This window comes from Aedes albopictus, chromosome 1 (genome assembly GCF_035046485.1).
Source record: "Aedes albopictus strain Foshan chromosome 1, AalbF5, whole genome shotgun sequence".
NCBI classification, from domain to species: domain Eukaryota; kingdom Metazoa; phylum Arthropoda; class Insecta; order Diptera; family Culicidae; genus Aedes; species Aedes albopictus.
Genome location: NC_085136.1, coordinates 75,627,196 through 75,649,615, shown reverse-complemented (window position 1 = coordinate 75,649,615; position 22,420 = coordinate 75,627,196). Strand labels below are relative to the sequence as shown.

The 22,420-nt window shown below is 46.2% G+C and overlaps 2 protein-coding genes across 2 annotated transcripts in view; one reads left to right on the top strand and one right to left on the bottom strand.

Annotated features, from left to right (window-relative positions):
• Positions 1 to 12,536, top strand: part of LOC115253964 (uncharacterized) — a 48,713-nt gene extending 36,177 nt beyond the window's left edge. Inside the window, exons 2-4 of the mRNA XM_029854569.2 lie at positions 2,545 to 2,844; positions 2,905 to 3,353; positions 12,046 to 12,536. Coding sequence (XP_029710429.2) covers positions 2,545 to 2,844; positions 2,905 to 3,353; positions 12,046 to 12,397 — 1,101 coding nt within the window. The 3' untranslated portion in view covers positions 12,398 to 12,536. The remainder of the gene's footprint in view (positions 1 to 2,544; positions 2,845 to 2,904; positions 3,354 to 12,045) is intronic.
• A 54-nt stretch (positions 12,537 to 12,590) lies between these two features.
• Positions 12,591 to 22,420, bottom strand: part of LOC109422056 (uncharacterized) — a 39,473-nt gene continuing 29,643 nt past the window's right edge. Inside the window, exons 2-5 of the mRNA XM_062844869.1 lie at positions 17,518 to 18,174; positions 13,712 to 17,452; positions 13,303 to 13,653; positions 12,591 to 12,756 (exon numbers count right to left, since the gene is read on the bottom strand). Coding sequence (XP_062700853.1) covers positions 12,624 to 12,756; positions 13,303 to 13,653; positions 13,712 to 17,452; positions 17,518 to 18,161 — 4,869 coding nt within the window. The 5' untranslated portion in view covers positions 18,162 to 18,174 and the 3' untranslated portion in view covers positions 12,591 to 12,623. The remainder of the gene's footprint in view (positions 12,757 to 13,302; positions 13,654 to 13,711; positions 17,453 to 17,517; positions 18,175 to 22,420) is intronic.

Sequence of the window (22,420 nt, the reverse complement as noted above, 5' to 3'; positions counted from 1 at the left end):
CTAGAAATTCTACTAGTGAAATTCGGGATGCTTCAGTCAGATTTCTGTTAGAAATAGATGCAGAAATCGTTCCAGCAATTTATTTAGCAACTTCTCAAGGTCTTTTTCTAGGTTGCTTTCAGAAACTTTTGGATTTTCAATGTAAGAATTACTACACTTCATTTTTTTTTTTTAAATTTTTCTATATTTTTTTTAATATAAAGTTGCCAGGATTAACTTCAAAGGAACAATCCGTTTACTATCTTCTAGTGAATGGAAAAATCCCCAATGCTGCGCTATTGCACCGACAAAATCGACTTGCCAGTTCTTCGTGTCAACACTGTCCTAATATTGACGAAGATTTGGAGCATAAATTTACAACATGCCAAAAAACGAGGGAGTTGTGGGAACATCTTCAATCTAGATTGGGAACAATTCAGGGCAGAAGATTAGGCTTTTTTGAATTACGTATTCCTGAATTAAAAAATATGAATAGGAGGAATAGGTACCAGGCTCTAAAAACATTTATAGTTTATGTAAATTTTATTTTAGAAGCCAACGATCAACTAACGACAGCAGCGTTAGATTTTATTTTAAATTGTTCCATGTAATCATTGTATGTAGCTAAGTGTGTGATACCAAATAAACGTGTTAAAAAAAAAAAATGGATTGTTGCAGAAATGCCTCAACAATTTCTTCTAGTTTTTCTACCAGAAATCCGTCAAATAATTCTTTGTGAAATTCTTTCAAGCACTTTTCTCAGGAATTCTTCAGAAGTTGTTTCTTAGATTCTTCCAAAATGTTTTTTTATAAATCATTCTGGGACTTGATACTTCCAAAATGGTGTCAGAAATTCATAAATGCATTCTTTTTGGAGTTTCTCTATGAATTTCACCGAAAACTCCTAGAATATTTTCAGGATATATTTCTGTAGTTCTTCCGAAGTTGTTTGCAGAAATTATCGAATATCCGGGTTCTTAACCATATACATAAAAAGATTTAAAAAAAATGTGTCTGGGCATTCCTCCAGAAATTCTTTCTGTAGATTCTCGGGATTCTTCTTCAAACCCCAACTGTTGATAGCTCCAGAAATGTTTTCTCCAGGGATTTATCCAGGAATTTCTTCTGGAGATTAACCTGTCCTTCAAAAGATCTCTTCAAGATTCCTCTAAGGAACTGCCAGAGGAATCCCAACAAGAAGTCTTGGAGAATACCTAGAAAGAACTCCTGCAAGATCTTTCAGAAGGATTGCTGATTTTCAGCATTAAACTCCTATAGAGCATTGTTTCCCAAACTTGATTCTCGCGATCTTCTGTCGTCACTCCGCTTTCCGTAAAATAATCGGAGCGTGCCTTCTAGCAGTTGGGGGGTCGCGAAACAAAATTTGGAAAACTATGTCCTAGAGGACATAGTTCAGAAGAAACTCCTGTAGAAATCTCAGAAGGAATTTCTGGAGCAAGGCTTGGACGAATCCCAGAAGTATTTTCTGGAGGAATGCGAATGCCAGAAAGCATTCTTAAAAAAAAACAGAAGAAACTCCTGATGAATTCAAGAAAAAACTTATTTTGGAAGAATCCAAGGAAGAATTAATTGGCCATCCCAAGAAAAAGTTCATGTGGGAACATCAGAAAAAATCTCTGGAGGGATATCAGAAAGTAATTTTGGAAAAATCCTGAAGAAATCCCGGAGAAACTTCTGGAGAAATTTTATAAGAATCAACTGGGTGAATATGAAAAGCGATGTTTTGGTAAAAACTCAGAATGGATGTCTTAATTAGTTCCGATTTCTGCTGTAACTTCTGAGCGAATCCCCGTAGAAGTTCCAGATGAAATTTAAAACGGGACGTCTTCCAGAAGGTAAATCCCAAGGATCTGGAACCCTTTCTTTGACAACTTCTTCGCCTTCCAAGAGATAACCAAGCGGAAACCTAAAAGTTGTTTAAGAGGAATCCAAGAAGATTTCATAATAAATTTTTGAGATTTCTGGAAGGTTTTCAAGTACTTCTAAGAGAATCCATGAAGGAATTCCAAGGCGAATTTTAAAAGAAGCTCGTTAAAAGATTTCTTCCGGAAGAAACAAAAATTAAGTTTGATAATGAACTGCATAATGGAAGTTTAAAGATGTGTTTTCCCTAAAATTCCCGGAAAAGCTCTTAAAACCCTTGAAACCCCCTTGAAAACCAATGGAACGCTTCTGTACTCTGGCACAGATTGTTCAACAAATATTACCAAGAACATGTTTGGGTTTACTTTATTTTTCAATTTATTTCTTAAATTCCTCAATTCTTCAAAAAATGTCTTCAAGAATCAACACGACGAAACTAAGTGAAAAACAAGAAATCTTTCGCATTTCATGCACATCCAATTACTCATTGAAAAAAATATTTCAATATACTTCCAGTGTTTTCAGTACAAGACACTGAAGACGAACTTACAGTTGAGGTCGAAATACGCATTTGTCAAAGGATGCAAATTCTTAGTGGAATCCAAAAGAACAGTACTTAACCCGATTTTCTTTTTACTTAATATACTTTCTTTAACATATTTTTTTTTTTTTTTTTTGAAGGCCGTCTACATGACCACCACCGTGCCGCAGAACTTCTCCAAAAACGCCAGCACCCTGATAGGGCGGCACAAACCCACCCGCAGCAGTTTGCGGCACAGCCGGATGCTGGTCGTGAACAAAGCCGTCCCGCAGCGTTACCCGAAAGGTAACTCGCTCAACCTCAAGCACATCCGCCTTAGCCGGCTGCTGATGGTGCTGGAGATCGTCGTCGGCACGATACTTACCCTGGTGGGGATGACCATCATCGTGTGGTCACCGAACACCCAAACCAAGGACAATCCCTACTGGGCGGGGATGATTGTGAGTATATTCGGTGGACTTGACGAGATGGAGTTCTGTAATGACCCCTTGCTATTTCAGCTAACCTTGTGCGGTTCCTTGTTCCTGATACTGTTCGATTTCAAGCGGCGGCCGTCGAATCGGTTGCGGGAGAACTTTTTCAACTTTATTCGGGTGAACGCGATGGTCATCCTGCTGTTGACGATCTTCTTTACCATGTTGGCGTTCATCTACGCGATGATTCACACGACTAATCTGAGTTCGGAGCATCTGCGATGCGCACCGGAATACCGGTTCAACGTGAACTCATCGAGCTGTGTGTGCTTGATCGATACCCGGGGGGTATCGATGAAGGAACAGGAGGATGTGGCTGCCAGTGAGCTGAGAGGTGGGGAAGAGATGGATGAGGACGACGAGAGGAGGAACGGAACGGCGGCGGCCGGGATCAGTCGGGCCCTGGTGAGTGGGTTCGATTTGAGGCGAGCTGGAGAGATGCTGGAGCAGGAAGGCGTCATTTGGTTGGAGTACCGGTAAGACACATTCACAATATGCTTTTATCACGTGGGGAAAGGTATGGAACCACTTGTTATGAATTTGGCTGGGGATGCATGAGAGATTATGAGAACAGTGGAGGGCCCCATCGTTTCCTTGACTTCCTTGGGCATAGAGTATCTTCGTGCCGGCCACACGATATACACATGCAAAATGGTCATTGGCAGAGGAAGCTCTCAGTTAATAACTGTGGAAGTGCTCAAAGAACACTATGCTGAGAAGCTGGCTTTGTCCTAGTGAGGACGTTACGCCAAGAAGAAGAAGAAGAAGAAGAAGAAGGAGGGTCCCAGGAGAGATTAAGGAGGGGTGGGGACAAAAGGGAAGTTTATAGATCTCTGGGAGTTTAAGGTGCACGAGGCAGAGGGGTCTCAAGGCATAAAAGAGAAGTAAAAGCAGGGGGAGTTTAGGTGGAAAGGGTAGCAATGGCAGCACAATGGATACAAGTGGATTTTCATGGGAAGTCCAAGAAGGATTCAGAGAAGGGAAATAGGACTAGGTGGAGATATATCATAAGTTATTCGGGAAGGAATTGGATCAGAGATATTGCAAAGGGGTTTCTTGGTGGTTCCATGAGGGTTTTAATGAGTTACAGGGGGTTTCAATGGGATTTCATGTGGTTCCGAGGGAGTTCTAAGGGGGTTAAAGGCCCTTAATGGCAGTCGTCTTGGAATTGCAACAGGGGTTACTCATTAAATTGCCCCATAATCCCTCTAAACTCGCCTGAAATAGCCCTGAAACATCCTTCTGAAATACACAGAAACAGAGCCAGGCCTCCATCCTCCCAAAATCCCTCGAGCAATCCCCCACCCCTCAACTCCTAGAAATCACCAGAAAGAGTATAGATATCTTCTAGAACGCTCTTGAATTCTCGTGAAAACTCTCGGAATTCCTTTGAAATCCTTTTGAACACAAGCTGACATTTTTCTGGAACTCTTCTGAGCCTTCCTTGTAATTCCCTGAAAACCTTTGAAACCGACAGTTCAAGGGAAACGTGGGTGTTCCAGGTAGTTCCACCGAGTTTCTAGAGGGTTTCAAGAGAGCTTCAAGAGGTTTTAAGGGGGTTGTCCAGAGATTTTCGAGACAAAAACTAGTGGGGTTTTGTGGAGTGCCATAGTAGGGTTTCGGAGGGTTTCAGGGGCTTCCAGGGGGATTTTACAGGGGTTTCAGAGAAGTTTTGAGTTCTGTGTATCATGGGGGTTTCAGAAGGTTTAGATGGATTTTATCACATCATTTAGAACGATAGATAAACCAGTGGTTGCAACGCGAAAGGTACCTGACATGGTATAAAAACGGGTGATATCATTGGGTTTTCGGGGAAATTCTGGAAGTTGCAGGGGGCTTTTAGAGGTCCCAGGATAATTTCAAGAGAATTGATTGTGGTTTCATGGAAGGAGATTTCGAGAGTTTTGAAACGAGTTCTTTCTTAAACCCAAGAAATTCCTTAAAACTTAAATACGAGCTTAAATACGCCTCACAGTACTGGAAAATGTAACCGTGTTTGAAAATTTATGACAAAAGGTTTTTGTGTTCGTGAGATATATGGCTACAAAGAAAATGCAAACTCTTATTCATGTAGAAAGATGAATAGCTCAAAATGAACATTATCTTTGCCGTAAATTCATCCAGTGTCAAACGGTTAATTTCCATTCAATTTTCAGAGTAATTCAAAAGCGCTTCAGGAGGATTTAAAGGGGTTTCAACGGCCTTCCAAGGGGATTTTAGAAGGTTTCAGGGACTTCTATGATGGTTTTAAGGGATTTCAAGAAAGTTAATGGCACGGTAAGAACTGCGCAATTCAGATCCCATTGTGATCCACTAGCCTCTGCCCAGCAACTCCTATCCCTACCTCCACGCGGTACCGGCCGAAAACTATGAGCAACCTTAGAGAAGATCGGGTAACCAACCCCGGTGGGAACTTTGGTCGTAGGCTGACAGGGAAGGACGGGTTTGCTTCGGTAAACCTGAGCGTCTGTTCTCCAGGAGGAGCGGCTTACAACAGCGTCTGATCCCCATGTTAAGGGCGGCTGATCTACGTCCGAGTGCCAGGGAAGGACTCTAAGCTCAACTGTGCACTGTGGTCCTCCAGAATAATACGAACCGAGACCAACGGCAACGACCCCAGCGAACAAAAAGGACTTGCGATTGGAAACTCGGTACGTGGAACTGCCGATCTCTCAACTTCATTGGGAGCACCCGCATACTCGCCGATCTACTGAAGGACCGCGGGTTCGGCATCGTAGCGCTGCAGGAGGTGTGTTGGACAGGATCCATGGTGCGAACGTTAAGAGGTAATCGTACCATCTACCAGAGCTGCGGCAGCACACGCGAGCTGGGAACAGCTTTCATCGTGATATGCAGAGGCGCGTCAAGATCATCATAGGTGAATTGAACGCTCAGGTAGGCCAGGAGGAGGAATTCAGACCGACGATTGGAAAGTTCAGCGCCCACCAGCTGACGAACGAAAATGGGCTATGCCTTATCGATTTCGCCGCCTCCAAGAACATGGCCATTCGTAGCATCTTCTTCCAGCACAGCCTCCCGTATCGTTACACCTGGAGATCACCACAGCAGACGGAATCTCAAATCGACCACGTTCTGATTGACGGACGGCACTTCTCCGACATTATCGACGTCAGGACTTATCGTGGCGCCAACATCGACTCCGACCACTATCTGGTGATGGTCAACTGCGCCCAAAACTCTCCATCATCAACAATGTACGGTACCGGCGACCGCCACAGTACAACTTAGAGCGACTGAAGCAACTGGATGTCGCCTCAGCATACGCGCAGAATCTCGAGGCCGCGTTGCCAGGCGAGGGCGAGCTCGATGAGAGCCCTCTAGAGAACTGCTGGAGTACATTGAAAGTAGCCATCAACGACGCAGCCGAGAGCACCATCGGGAGCGTGGAACGGAATCGACGGAACGAATGGTTCGACGAAGAGTGCACAACGGTTTTGGAGGAGAAGAACGAAGTGAGGGCGGTAATGCTGCAGCAAGGGACAGAACGTGGAACGTTACAACCAGAAGCGGAAACAGCAGACCCGCCTCTTTCGGGAGAAAAAGCGCCGCCTGGAAGAAGTGGAGTGTGAGGAAATGCCGTTTCCAAGAAACACGGAAGTTCTATCAGAAACTCAACGCATCCCGCAATGGCTTCGTGCCGCGAGCCAAAATATGCAGGGATAAAGACGGAGGCCTCTTGACGGACGGACGTGAGGAGATCGAAAGGTGGAAGCAGCACTTCGATCAGCACCTGAACGTAGGCACGGGAGCCCACGGCAACGGTGGAAACGACGACGCCAGTGCAGCGGAGGACGGAAATGAACCAACTCCCACGCTGAGGGAAGTTAAGAATGCCATTCACCAACTCAAAACTAACAAAGCAGCTGGTAAGGATGGTATCGCAGCTGAACTCATCAAGATGGGCCCAGAAAAGTTGGCCACCTGTCTGCATCGGCTGATAGTCAGGATCTGGGAAACCGAACAGCTACCGGAGGAGTGGAAGGAAGGGGTAATCTGCCCCATTCACAAGAAAGGCGACCATTTCGAATGTGAGAATTCATAGCGATGACTATTTTGAATGCTACCTACAAAGTTCTATCCCAGATCATCTTCCGTCATCTGTCACCTAAAACGAATGAGTTCGTGGGAAGTTATCAAGCCAGCTTCATCGACGGTCGATCGACAACGGACCAGATCTTTATCGTACGGCAAATCCTCCAGAAATGTCGTGAATACCAGGTCCCAACGCATCACCTGTTTCTCGACTTCAAAGCGGCATACGAGAGTATCGACCGCGCAGAGCTGCGGAGAATTATGGACGAAAACGGCTTTTCTGGGAAGCTGCCTAGACTGATTAAAGCAACGATGGACGGTGTGCAAAACTGCGTAAGGGTTTCGAGTGAACTATCCGGTTCATTCGAATCTCGCCGGGGACTGCGACAAGGTGATGGACTCTCATGCCTACTCTTCAACATCGCTCTGAAAAGTGTGATGCGACGAGCAGGGCTCATCAGCCGGGGAACGATTTTCACAAAACCCGGTCAATTTGTGTGCTTTGCGGACGACATGGACATTATTGCAAGAACATTTGGAACGGTGGCAGAGCTGTACACCCACCTGAAATGCGAAGCAGCAAAGGTAGGACTGGTGGTGAATGCCTAAAAAACAAAGTACATGCTGGTAGGCGGAACCGAATACGACCGGATCCGTCTGGGTAGTAATGTGGTGGTGGAGGAATTCGTCTACCTCGGATCCTTACTGAAGGGCTGCTGACAACAACGTTAGCCGCGAAATACGAAGACGCATCATCAGTGGAAGCTTACTATGTTGCTCCATGAGAACCTGCGGTCGAAAATGATTCACCCTCGCACCAAATGTACAGTCATTGCACAATTATGGGTCACTCTGTCACAATTATTAGTCAGACAGTTCACCATGCAATTCAAATGGAATTGACCCATAATTGTGGGTGACCCATGATTGTGCTATGACTGTACCATGTACAAAACGCTGATAAAACCGGTAGTTCTCTACTCTATGGGCACGAGACCTAGACTATGCTGGAGGAGGTCATGCAAGCAATCGAAGTGATGGAGCGTTGAGTGCTTGGGACCATCTTTTGTGGTATGCAGGCGAGCGGTGGGTGGCGGCGAAGAATGAACCACGAGCATCCGGAAGGTCTCAAAAGCTGGAAGGATACGATGGGTAGGCCATGTGGGAATGCCGGACAACAACCTTGCAAAGCTGGTGTTCTCTGGTGCATGAACAAGTATTGCCCTGAGAGTTTGAAATGGAGCCAAGGAGGTTTCCAGGAGTTTCAGAGGGGAGCTTAACAAGAGGGTTGTAGCTGGTGTAAGGAATATTTGGGCCTGAAATGGAATTGGACGGCTTTAGGTGTTTTCAGGGAGTTTTATGTGCGATTCAGAGGTATTTCGGGAGAGCTTCAGAAAATTTCAGGGGCTTCCAGTTGATGCTAGAAGGGTCTCAGACTAGGTTTTAGAGCGTTTTTAGATTTGTTTTAGGTGGTTTAAAGCCCTTTCCGGCGCGTTTCAAAGAACACAAGGGGCGTTTAATTGAGATTCAGGGAATCCCAAGGGCACTGCTGAAATCACCCTGTATCTCCCTGAGACTCTCTGAAACGTCCGTGAACCCCAATAACGGCCATAAAATTTCCTAAAACGCCCTGGAAACCCTCTGGAACGTCCTTAACTCCCCCTAAACCATCTTTAATATCCATGAGATCCTATGAAACGCCCTAAAACGTTTATGAAAACCCTTAAAGTTCCATGAAACATCCCTGGAAACCCCCAAATACTCTCTAATAATGGGTCGCCCTTAAATGCCTCACTAAAACCCCCTTGAAACGCACCAGAATCCTTCAGAGACCCCTGGAATCCCCTGATAACATCATAAATCCCTCATGACTCGCTTCTAAAACCCCTTTAAACGCCATGAAACGCATCTAAAGATCCTTCTGACACTCCATGAGATTTACCGAATCGAACCTGGAACCTGGAACTCCCTAAGATACCCTGAACTGCACGCCCTTGAAACACTTTGAAAAGCCATGAAACTTCCCTGGACTCCCTTGAATGTCTCTGAAAATCCTCAACAACCCCCTAAAACCACCCGAAACCTCTTTCAAACCCTCTGACATATTTGAAATTCTTTGTGAGACCCGCCCTTGTGCTATAATCAAACGTCAAAATGGCGGCAACAATACACTGAGGTAAACATTTCTTATGAAATTCAAGAGCGGTCATAAGAAGGCTCTTATGAAAATCATAGGATATCTTGTGAAACGTTATTCCCGCAAAACCAAATTTCGTATTGGGCTCCAACCACCTCAACTTCCGGAGCGTCGATGGGTGCATGAGAAAAGCACGCGTTTTCCGATCTCGACGTCCATGGTTCGATTCCAGGTTCTGACATATTTGTTTATACTGCGCAAAAATATGTCAAAAGATGTTTTATGAAATGAACTCATAAGAATTCTTATGGAAATCAAAACTTTTTCTTGTGTTGAAATTTCATACGACAAACCTATGAATTTCTCAAGACCAGTTTTCTCAGTGTACAAATGGAGACCCAAGATGCGGGCAGTCTCAGATCTAACGGCTCGTAAGGGGGGTGAACGAAGGGTATTAAAGTATTCAGGAGGATTAAAGAAAAAAGAAGCGACTAAAGGAATCCAAAGTGTGTTGGGGGGGGAATGGAATTTTCAGAGGGTTTCAGAGGGGAGACTAGGAGGGTTTTCAGGAAGGTTCAACTGAAGTGAACTTTTTATTATAAAGTGCAGCAGCTGCTGCGGTGAAACAGTTCAGAAAAAAGGTTGAGAAGGTCTTTAAAAGCAGTATAAAACCAAAGTCGAATCATTAAGGTTTTATGGTGGTTATCAAAAGCTTTTGAAAACTAATAGGATTTCAAATTGTTGTTTGAGAAGGAAGATGTGGAAGATAGTTTCAAGGGGTTTAATTGAAGAGGTGTCAAGAGAGTTTTTTGGAGAAGCTCAAGGGGGGCAGGAGGTTTGTAGAGCATTCCAGAGGAGCAAGGAACAGTTTAGGTATTTCAGATGGGTCTATAAATACTATGGAGGGTATTGGGGCTTATGAAAGTTATGATGGGTTTCGAGAGAGCATTATCAAAGTGTCAAGGGGAGTGATCAGGGGTTTTTGGGATGATTCAGGGAACCATCAGGGGACATTAAGGAGATCCACGGAAGTTTTAAACTGTTTAAGATAGGTTTAAAAAGAATTTCATGAAGGAGTTGTAGGTTTTGTGCGGTTTCAAAGTATTTTAGGAGAGTTTCAAGGGTACTCCATGGGGTTCCTGGGAATTCGAGGCGTCTCAGAGAAGTATAATAAGTGTGAAACCCTGGAAACCCAAAGCTTCCTGAATCCCCGTTGGATCCCTCTTAGAAAATCATTAACGCCTCCATAGATCCTCCCCCGAAACCACTCTAGTGTCCTCATGTAATCCGCCTGAGACTGCCCCTGAAAAGCTACCCTGAAGTGCCCTGGAACCCCCTGAAGTCCGTGAGGGATGATTGTCCAGATTCGAACGAAGTTCTACCTATCTTTGCTCCCGAAAAAAGGTTTAACCTTCTACCTCGCTGAAGCCCCAAGAAAACTCATGAAGCCTACTGAAACCAACCTGAAACCCTCTGAATGTCTTCTAGAGCCGTAGAAGTTCGTAAAGGTTTCATGTTAAAGGATGTCAGAGAAATTTTAAGGAGATGTCAGGGGTTATCAGGTTTCTTATAAACTGAGGTCTCCAGTTAGCCTAGTGGTTAAGGCTATGGATCGCCAATCCGGAGACGGCGGGTTCGATTTCCGTTCCCATCAGGAAAATTTTCTCGACTCCCTGGGCATAGTGTACCATTGCACTTGCCCCACAATATACAATTTCATGCAATGGCAGGCAAGGAAAGCCCTTCTAACTGTGGAAATGCTCAAAGAACACTAAGTTGAAGCGAGGCAGGCCAAGCCTCAGTTGGAACGTAGAGCCATAAAGAAGAAGAAAAAGAAGAATAATAACCCCGAATCGCCGCTGAACCTCCCACGGAACCCATCTCAAATCTACTGAACCCTTTTAAAAGTCTGCTGAAACACCATGGAAACTCTCATGGAATTTTCTGAACGCCCTGGAAGGCTTCTTGAAGCTCTTTGATCCCCGAGTGAAATTCCCTTGATATTTTTGAAATCTTCTAAAAATCCCTTGACACTCTATAAGATTTTCCAAGAATCCTCCAAAACCCCTCTAAAACACCTGTAAGTCCCCTGAAACCATTATGAACTCTCTTAAAACTTACCGCAAATCCACCTTGGAACACTTGTTAAGTCTCATGGAGTCCTGGGACTCCCATGACATTGTCTGGAAATCAGTGGAAGGAAATGTCATTATAGAAACTATGGAAAAGACGAACAGGGCGTTAGCAATAGAGAGTCTCCGGAACATCTGAGGAAGCGATGGATAAAACAGCTTGTCACAAAGGGTTCTAAGGGAAGGGAGAGGGCAATGGAACTTTCAGAGGAGTTGAAGGGAAGGCTATGTAGATTGTCTGGAAGGTTCAAGGGAAAAGTAAGGGAAAGAAGGATTGCATTAGAATGGAGCAATGACACAAGTTAAGGTTTAGCAAAGTAGAATGAGAGGAGGGCATTGCCAAGCTGAACCTGGTGATAGGCGACTTATGGGAGCTATTGGTTTCAGGGGTGTTTCTAATGATTATATGGGTTTACAGAGGGGTTTCGAAAAGACTTAAAGGGGCTTAGGGAAGATTCAGATGTTTTCAGAGGGCTATAATGGGGATTACATGATGTTTCGGAGAAATTCCAGGGGCATTCAGAATGTTCAGGGTTCAGCGTGTTCTTGAGGATTCCAAATAAGTTTCAGGTCATGTTCAAGTGGGTTCAGTTGGTTTCGAGAGGATAGGGGTTTCAGGAGATCTTAGGTATTCGAGTAGGGTTCCAAGGGATCTCCCGGAAGTTTCTTGGAGCTACAGAGGAATTTGATCAGGTTTTTGGGTGTTGAGGTCTTCATGAGAGGCCTTCCATGGAATGAAACTCCCAAAACACTTTAAGGATTACTGAAACCAGCTTAAAATCCTCAAAAACAAACTTCAGATAAATTTAGACTAATTGCGTTCCATATCTCCCCTTCCACCCACAGTGACTTCAACTGCAGCGAGGTGCTCAGCGTGTGGTACTACATCGCGCTTTCGTTCGCGATCCTCAGCAGCCTGGGTTGCCTGTTGGCGTCCAGCTTTCTGGTGATCTACGGCATCGAGTGCCAACGGCGACACGAGCAGGAACAGAAATACTTCACCGTTCGGACCAACGGGGATGCTCCGACGTCTTCCAGTAGGGTGGACCAGAGGAGTAGCGAGGAGAGGGAGGCAGTAACGACAACCACGACAACGGGAACGGCAGTTCAGGACTCCGGTGGTGGGTCGACTGTGACCAACGGAGGAAACATGACTAGCGTAAGGGAAGAGGTGGATGCCGAGACTACGACGGCATGATGAGGGGGAGGGGTGGTGACTGTTCGAAGGTATTTGCATTAAAGTATTACCGAAAGGAAATGGATTCCTTTTTAAGTGGATTAAAGATTGAGAAGTTTCAAAAATATTCGACCCTTTGAAGAAGGTCTTAAGATTTATTCATGGCTAAATTGAAACAGAAAACTGGATAAAATCTACAATAAGACGAAAATACTCTCGTGTGTAAATATTGATCTATTTTAATTGGCTAGAAGAACAAATCGCTGCTCGGCAGGATGTCATCCTTGTGTAGACTGTACAGAATGCTGGAATACCACAGGACTTGGTCGTTGAAATCGATTCCTCCGAACAGGTGGCCAATGAAGGGGGCGTCCCGGGTCCTGCGGGGAGAAACAACGTAGCAAATTATAATACATATAAGTTATGTGTGATGTTTTTTCGTGCTTAAGTTTTGCTTGAATATCAGAGGGTATCTGAAACTTTTAAGAGTTTTTGGAGGGTTCTAATGGGTTTCAGGGAATTTTCAATGAGGTTTCAAAAGGGTTTCGAGATGTTGCTGGACGTTTCTGAGAAGTAAAGAGAATACCAAAGGGTTTCATTTATTTTTTTCAGGAATTTCAGGGGTTCCTTGAATCTCGTTTGTCTTTCCTCACACGCCCTTTGAACTCTCCTCAAACCTCTTCAGAAACCCTCCGATGCCCCCTTAAAACTCCCTATATACCACTCTTGGGCTTTATTCAACCCTAGTTGGATGCTGGGGTCAATATGACCCAGATAGGCTCGTTGAACTGCACTACGCCATCATGGTGCGTCTAGCGTAACATCTTAGGAGGGTTAAACATAAAACTATCACAACCGTAGACTTCAATTTCTAATCTCAACAACAGTTTGGATGTAACCTACCACATCCCAAATCGGAAACCTACCTCTTCTTGAAATCATTCTCCACTAGCGTAATCGCCCATCGCAAGCTTGACTGATCCCGCTTCGCTTCCCTTCCGATGTAGGCCTGAACCTTGCCCAGATCGATCTTCATCAGCTCCTCGTACAGACTCTTATCCTTCTTGTCGACCCGCTTCAACACGACGATCTCCTTCCCGATCAACTGCAGCTTGTAACTCCGCAAGGTCTTCGTTTTCCGATCGGCGAACTTCAACTCCGTGGTGGGTGTCATCAGTGGCGACTTCTGGATGTGCCGGTAGACATCATTCAGGGTCGTCGTTTGCCTGATCGAAAGGTAGTTGTTCTTCCGATCGGCGTCGTTCCAGTAGGTCCACCTGAAATGAAGGTCGATGAGGGGTCATTGAATTCTCGGTACTGAGTCACCGAACTTACCTTAACACGATCTCCAACGCCTTCTCACTGTAGTGCACGGGTCGAATCAACGAACCGTCTCCGATGACTTCGTACAATGTCAGTTTGTACCACTGGAATGGCGTCTTCCCAGCTAGCTCCTTGCAGATATCGGACGCCGTTTTGGTCGGATTGATCGTCACGTTGATCTGCGTCTTTTCTTCACTCGCTGCAGTGCTGCTTCCCTCGTCGCATTCGATCGCGATCCAGACCTTCAAGTCACCGGAGTCCTTTACCGTATCGGACAAGTTCTCCGCTGCGGCGTGATACTTCTGCAGCACTTTCAGCATCAACAGCTCCTTCTTGACCTCCTCCGGGGTGATCGTGAACAGGTTTTTGTAGAGCTTGATCAGATCCGCAACGACGTCCGCTTCCTCCTGACTGTACGTATACTGTTCCGCTTCTTGGTTTTGCGAGGAGTTGGCCATCAGCGTCGATCCCCAGATCATGGCCAGGTTTGGAACGCCCATCTTGTTGTGTCGCTCCAGGGATGCGATGAAACTCAGGTGACCCACTAGCTTCTTCAAGGTTTGGTATTCAACCTTTGGTAGACGCGAGAGCAGTTCCTTGTAGGAATCGATTTTGTCCTTGGCAGACTTCAAGCTGGTAATACTGACGAAACTGATGGAGTAGCTTCCGAAGAACGAATTCGGAATGTCCCGGATGAACTTCTTAAGCGCCCCAGCAACGTCGTATTCATTAAACTCCCCGCGTATCAGCTGGACTGCAAAGGCGTCCTCCTTGAACAGCTGCAAGATCTTGGTGACCTGACTAGCCGATCCGGACTTGCGGTAGATCCCCTCGGACATCGAACCATGGGCGTAGATGAAGTTGATGCATTTGTCGATCAGCACCGGGACGTCGTTCTTGGTCAACTGCTGGCTGTGCAGACTGCTGCCGTTCTTGTGCGCCGTATCCTTGATGATCTTCTTCCATATCTGGGTCTCCCTGGGCGATGCCATAATGAAATACAGCGTAGCATACGGCGGACAGTCGATGAACAGCGACGGCCCCGCTTCCGTGTGGAGGTTCCGTATCGATTCGTCCGACTCGATGCCTCCGATGCATCGAGCTTTCCGTAGATCCAGCTGTTCTAGCTGACGATCCTGGTAGTTGTAGAAATACAGCCGACGCTTCGCCAGCAGCAGCCACGCCCCACTCCAGCTTGACGATACGGACTTCTTCATGTAACACCATCCAGCTCGGGTGAACTCCGCTAGACACGTGTCCGGGAAAACCTCAGTCACCGACTGCAAAATCTTCGCCATCCACAGATTCCTATCCGATCGCTTGTGTACTCCGAACATGTACGACTGCCTCAAGGTCTTCACATTCCCACTGTTGTTACTGGTGATCACCAGATTCGGATTCGTAACCAGCTGCTGGTTAGATCCGGAGCTTCCTTCCTTCTTCGGCATTGCCAGCACAACTTCGAAGCAGTGCAGGTCCGGGCCGCCTTCGTTGTTGAACTTGTGCTGAACTACGCATTGCAGGCTGAGGATAAACTTCATGTGGAGCGTCTCCTTGGGTTGCGTTTTCTGCGGATCCTGATACGTTTGGATGATTTTCTCCTTGAGCACGGCCGACCTTGGCGCCAACTCGTTGAACACGTCGCCGATCATGCCGGATGGGAATTTGAGCACGTGCCCTTGATGGCTGATTAGCCGCTCCGTTAGCGGCGGCTTCGGGATCATCTCCAGGACGGTTCGAGTATCGGCTTTTGACTTGAAGCTGGATTTGCGTTTTAGGGCGTTGAATAGCTTGGACTTGACGCTGGACTTGCTGGCAGAAGGTCCGGGCAATGGCTCACCCGTGACTTCCGCACCTATAGCTTCCGAATATGACGGCAAGTACGTATCGTCTTCGCTGATCCGTGATAACTCCGTAGGAAGCTCCTTCTGTATCTTTTCCACTGGCTTGTTGTCGGTCTTCTCGTTCAACGGATTCACGTTCGTAGTCTTGTGGAACTTATCGGGTTGTGGCTGCGTTTCATCATCCGGCACGAACCAACTCGTTTGAGGACCTTGACTGCTAGATGGATAACTCAAATCTGCGGGTCCTTGATTAGCTTCCGCCTCATCCACCCTGGCTAGATATGGCTCGATCTCCGCCTCGTCCACCAAGTTTTCGATGCTGTCCGAAGGCAAGTTCAGATTCTGGTGGATGATCATGCTCCTCTTGGGACTACGGGACTTTTTCCGGCGAGGAATCGGCGGCGGTTCTTTGTTCGGTGGACCGGGGTCTTCTTGCTTCGTTGATGTCTCCAAGAGTGAGTCCGATCGTTTCGGCGGCTTAGGCAGCTCCCTCGGAATGTCTTTCGGCACGAGGTTCTCATCGGAGGACTCCAGTTGAACCCTTGGTCCATAGGACTCCGCGCTCAGGATGTTCTCGATCAGCTCTAGCTCATCGTTGTTTCCAGTCTTCTCCATGATCACCGCCAGCGATCGTCGATGAGCCAACGGGTCGAACTCATCGATGATGTCCGATATCGAGACTTCGTCGTAGTCGTGCTTTGCCGGTCGGGAGTGCAGTAGTTCCGGCTGCAGCAGCGATGTCTCCATCTCACAGATTTGCCCGTAATGCTGATCATCGTTGGCATACGTTGGCTCTGGAGTACTCACCCTGGAGCTGTCCCCATCCTCGTCCTCCCCTTGCCGCGTATCTCTATTGCTAATGTCGTAGAAATTCCAAGAATCCGAACGCAGATTGAGGTTGTTGCGCAGCTCATCGATCGACGAAGATCTACGCGAAAATACGCGATTCACCGAGTTGCAGGTAGCCCTTCTGGAATCCGGCGCTGAAGAACTACCCACCGCGACATTCTCGTAGTTCTCGGATTTCTTCCGGATCTTCAGACGCCTCAGCTTTTCTGGAAGACTATTGTTGTCCTCTTCTGAAGAACTGGATGGCGATCGAGGAATGATATTCAGCTTACCATACGGGTTCTCTCGCTTTCCGGTAGCTTCTTGATCGTGAAGTACCGGCGCGGGGAACTTCGGTGGCGGTAGATCCTCGGAACTGCTTCCGATGTCCACCTCCCGCACCGAATCGATGTAGAACTTACTCTCCTGTAAGTTCGACTCACTCTTATTCTTCTGCCGCAAAGGACCCGGCGATGGGAAACCTCCATTTCGATCCTTTTTTGGTACAATCTTACTGTACAAACTCTGGCTCAGCCCGGAGTTCCTGGTGAAAGTCCCAGACGGAGGAGGATTGGTCGAAGAGGACGAAGCGGACGCCAAACTCGCGCTACTGTTCGACTTGGACTTGCTGGACTCCGTGTACGGCGGAGGCTCCTCAAAGTTTGTCCTTTTGGCACTTTTGGGAATGTCGTACGTCGAGGAGGAACTGGAACCCTTGGTCAGATCCTCCCGATTGTTAACCTTGTTGTTCAACGGGCTGTTGAACTGAATGTTCTTGATGAGATCGCTGTTCTCCGGTGGCACGGTTTGCCTTCGCTCCAGAAACTCCTGCTCCTCTGTGGTACTGTTACTCCGACTAGTCTTACCTTCCTTGTTCCTAGCCAACGACAGCGATAGCTTGTCCTCCGCCAAGCTGTTGATCGATTTGCTAGCACGCTTGAACTTGTTCGTAGCCTCCGTACCCCAGTTTTTGAAGTTCTTGTCCAACTTGGTGGCAACCTTCTTGGACTTGTGAGTCATCCTTTCGGTGATAGACTCCGTCAGCAGTTTGGACGTCATCCCGATCGATTTGAACAGCTCCCTACAAATAAAATTCAAAATTACAAATTTCTGAATATCCCGACTTCTCACCTCCATCGAACTTACCCCGGTGAAGTGGTCTTGTATTTCCTCCCACTATCCGCGCTTCCAATGGACGCCGCATCTGATTCGGTCGAGTTACCCAGCCCCGGCAGGGGCTCCCCCTCGTAGCTGAACATTTTCCCCGAAGAAGACCTGGGTGAAGTCGCCTCCGAGCCCGTCCCCCGCAGATCATTCCGAACCGTCGTAATACCGGGGCTGGGTGGAGGTGGGACGCGTGGAGGTGGAGGCTTCTTTATGGCACCACCACCGGTGGGTGCCGGAGTGGCCGGTACGGCCGGCACCACATTCTGATAATGACCGGAACCTCCTGGATCCTCTTCTTGGACGACCACCTTGGTGCGGCGTGGCGCTGGAACGGGTCGGGAGCTAGCCGCATCCGGGGGCGGCTCCGGGTTGTTGTTCTGCACTTTCGGGTGAAGGATTTCGAAGTTTTCGTAGTCCAACTTGCGGTACAGGGACGGAACGGTGTCCGGATCCAGCTTCGGGTAGAGCGATGGAATGGATGGGTTGCTGGGGCAGTCCGGTTCATCGTGGTTGATCGTGAATGAACCGCTATTGTTGTTGACTTTGTCGGGAGTTGCGGAGTTGTTGGGTCGTTGACGGGGTCTTGGCACTGGCATTAGACTAGCCGATGTAGGGTCTGCCATTGTTGGGCGATATCTGTGAAAAGAAAGGATATAAATGGAAGATATAACTATTGTGTATTTTATGGTTACCACATGTATCCGTATCAGAGAACTATCTGGAGTAAAAGCTATTGGATCTACTTACTTATACAACCTCATGCAGTGCTGTCAAGAAGGAAGTTCAATGTCAGTTTGAAATTCTTCAAGAGCTTCATTGAGCATATGTTAGCGAAGCTATAAGTGTAATCAGTATGGTACGTCTTGAATTTCTTCTGAAACCCTCTAAAACGCCCTTGAAGCTCACTTGGAAGCCCGTGAAGCCCCCTGAAACTACCTGAATCTTCTCTGAAACCCCCCTGAAATCCTCCTGAAGCTCACCTAAAAGTCTGTTAAGCCCCCTAAGACATCTCTAAAACCAACTGGAACGCCAAGAAAAGTCTTGGAGTCTGACGTGCAAGCCCCATGAAGCTCATCTGTGGCGATCGCCTGAGAGCTCTGCGACCTGAAACGCCTCTCAACACACTTAAGAGTCTGTGAAGCTCCTAAACATTTTCTGAAACACCTGTAACCCTTATGATACTCCCTGAAACGTCTAGGAACGGGTTCAAAATCATCCCTGAAACCCCTGTTAAGCTTCCCTAGCCCCCTAAAACTATTCTGAAACTTCCTGAAACGCCTTGAAACACCTAGCAACGCTCCTGAAACTCGCTTGAAATCCTCCTATAGCTCGCCTGAGAGCCCATGAAGCCCCCTGAAAGCCTCAGGGACTTCATGGGTAGCACATTCTTTACATCCATTCAGGTGGTCATTGAAGTGCTGCTTCCGCCATTCAATCACCTCACGTTAGAAGGTTCCCATCTTTATTCCTGCGCATTTCGACTCGCGGCGCGATGTGGAAGGCGTTCAGCTTCTGGTAGAGGTTCCGTGTTTCTTGGGAACGTCACAGCAATTCCATTTACTCGCACTGCTCTTCTTCCAGACGGCGTTTTGTCTCCCGAAAGAGTCTGCTGTTTCCACTTCTGTTTGTATCGTTCCATGTTCTGCCGGGTTACATCCCGAAGCATGTTACCGTACGATAACATTTTGTTTTAAAGACTGGAACGCGCAAATTTTTGTCAAACAATTTTTTCATAACTATAGACTGCGTACACCAAAATAGCTGATTTTTGGACCAGTAATGGTCCATTGTATGTAGCTTATACCATAAAATTTTCATCAAAATCAGTTTTCAATCAGTATTTGCGTAGATATTGTTGAATCCTGAGATCTGCCATTTTAAAGTTTTGTACAAAGTGGATTCAAAAATAAGGACACAATTTTACTGTCTTATTTATATAACCAGAAGACGTTAACCAGGGCCCATATAGCCGAGGCGGTAAACGCACGGGTATTCAGCATGACCATGCTGAGGGTGACGGGTTCGATTCCCGGTCGGTCCAGGATCTTTTCGTAAACGAAATTTCCTTGACTTCCTTGGGCATAGAGTATCTTCGTGCCTGCCACACGATATACACATGCAAAATGGTCATTGGCAGAGGAAGCTCTCAGTTAATAACTGTGGAAGTGCTCATAGAACACTAAGCTGAGAAGCAGGCTTTGTCCCAGTGAGGACGTTACGCCAAGAAGAAGAAGAAGTTAACCGATTCCAATGAAAATTTTTCTGTTTGTAAAGTATGCATGTCAAAATGTTGTGTAATAATTTCATTCAATTTTATCTAGCCGTTACATAGTTATATTTTCTTAGGTGGCACCCGGTCAGTTTTTTTTTGAACTGTAGTTGTAGTTGAAAGTATATCGGCGAGTATGCGGGTGCTCCCGATGAAGTTGAGAGATCTGCAGTTCCACGTACCGAGCTTCCAATCGCAAGCCCCTTTTCGTCGCTGTGGTCGTCGCCATTGGTATTGGTTCGCATTCTACTCTTGTTGATTTTCCGGTGCTAGTCTTTTTTACGGCTGGCTCACAGGGCCTGACACCAACCCACTAACCCAGGGAGCTGGGCTTACCTTCCCGGAAGCTACGGGTTCTGCATTGGCATTTCCTCCAACTACAGTGCTAAATAGCTAGGCTCAAGCGCCAGTCTTCGCCAGTCTACCATGTATAAGACGTTAATAAGACCGGTGGTTCTCTACGGACACAAGACATGGACGATGCTCGAGGAGGACCTGTAAGCACTCGGAGTTTTCGAGCGACGGGTGCTAAGGACGATCTTCGGCGGCGTGCAGGAGAACGGTGTGTGGCGGAGAAGGATGAACCACGAGTTCGCTACACTCTACGGCGAACCCGGCATCCAGAAAGTGGCCAAAGGCGGAAGGATACGGTGGGCAGAGCATGTTGCAAGAATGCCGGACAACAACCCTGCAAAGTTGGTGTTTGCTAACCATCCGGTTGGTACAAGAAGGCGTGGAGCGCAGAGAGCACGATGGGCGGACCAGGTGGAGCGTGATCTGGCTAGTGTTGGGCGCGACCGAGGTTGGAGAGCTGCAGCTGCAAATCGAGTATTATGGCGGCTAATGGTTGATTCAGTATTATCATGATGTTGATGTTGATTTGATGTTAACTAAATAAATGAAATGAATTGTGGTTGAAAGTATTCATTCAAAATGTCTCAAAAGCCTATTTTTATAATAGTATTACACTGTAAAATTTTCATAGAACTGGAGCAGTATTGGTAGTTCTTTTATCTAAATTGTGCTTTACTGTCCTTAAATTGCCGAAAATTTACTATGGAGCGCTTTGTACAAAACTTTAAAATTGCAGATCTCAGGATTCAACAATATCTCAGCAAATACTAAACCGATTTTGATGAAAATTTTATGGTATAAGCTACATACAATGTACCATTACTGGTCCAAAAATTTTAGTGTACGCAGCCTAAAATTATAAAAAAAATGTATGATTTGCGCGTTGCAGTCTTTATTCTATTATGTGGGACGGTGGACGGCGAGACAGCGTAGAGCCGACAGTTAAAGTGAATATAGAACGAAGCCACACCTTGAATTTTCGAAAGCACAAATCTGAGGAACCAAACATCGCACCGAGCTGAAAAGTTGATCGATTGGTCACCCGCTGGTGGTGACCAATCGAACAACTTTTCAGCTTAGTGTGATACTTGGTTCTTCAGATTTGTGCTTTCGAAAATTCAATGTGTGGCTTCGTTCTATATTCACCTTAAGGATCGACAACGAGACAGTGAAAATGTGTCGAGCCAAGTCTTTCTTTCATTTTTTTTTTTAGAAAAGTGTTGGAGATTACATTAAACGGTCACTCGGTTCCCGAAGGCGCCAGATTAGACCACCGCGACCCTGATAAGTCCCAGGGTGAGACCTGCAGATCAGTGATGCACTGCTCCACCAATCCTGGCGAGTTTCTCGACCCGGCCATAGGTCCAACCCCAAGTTGGCCACGTGGCAAAGCAGCCAACTGAGCTGGACGATCTGCCATCTTTGTGACCTGCAAGGTATTGGAGATATCACACAGCGGAACAACACAACAGTGGGACGAGAAACGAAGCTTTCCAGACCGGAGTTAAGCAAAACACTTGCGTACGGTTTTGACGATCACGAACGACTAATTTATTCAATATTTACATTTCAAATATAAACAATAACATTGCTCGACAACACTCAACATGATAATGGTGTATCCATGAACATATGTAGTTGTTGTCTTCTTTACGAGCGGTGCTTGAATACACATATTACTAATTCACAACACCACCTATCAGGTCCACAACCCGAGTAATTCTTCAAAAAAATATTACAGATCCTATCTCATCATTCGTCGATAGTCCAAATCATCACACAATAAACGGAATTGACATAAAATCGAACTTCCACAATGTTCATCGTCAACATTCAATACAGTTCGTTCGTCATTCACTAATTCTATGTCAGATCGCTAAATTCAGGCTCTATTTAAAATTCATCACACAAACACAACATCAGTTCTCTCTCATGATAAACGTCCAATAAGTCAAATTTCACAAACATCAATCTTTTGTTCAGTTTTGTCTTACTAGGCAACCTTGTTACCTATACGCTCTATATCGACCACGATACTTTCTTAATACTATTTATTATATTCCTTCTTCTCGTTCTAAACCGCTTTCCTGCCTTGCTCTGCACTCCGTTTTCTGCTATTTCATGCGATATCATCACATTCAGCGCCATTTTCGGGGTCTCAGCATCCTTCACGGTCACGACGGGCGCATCAGCATCACGTCGCCTGCATTCACACCAAACATCCAACTCGTACAACTTTCCTGTATGGTTCTTCACAAT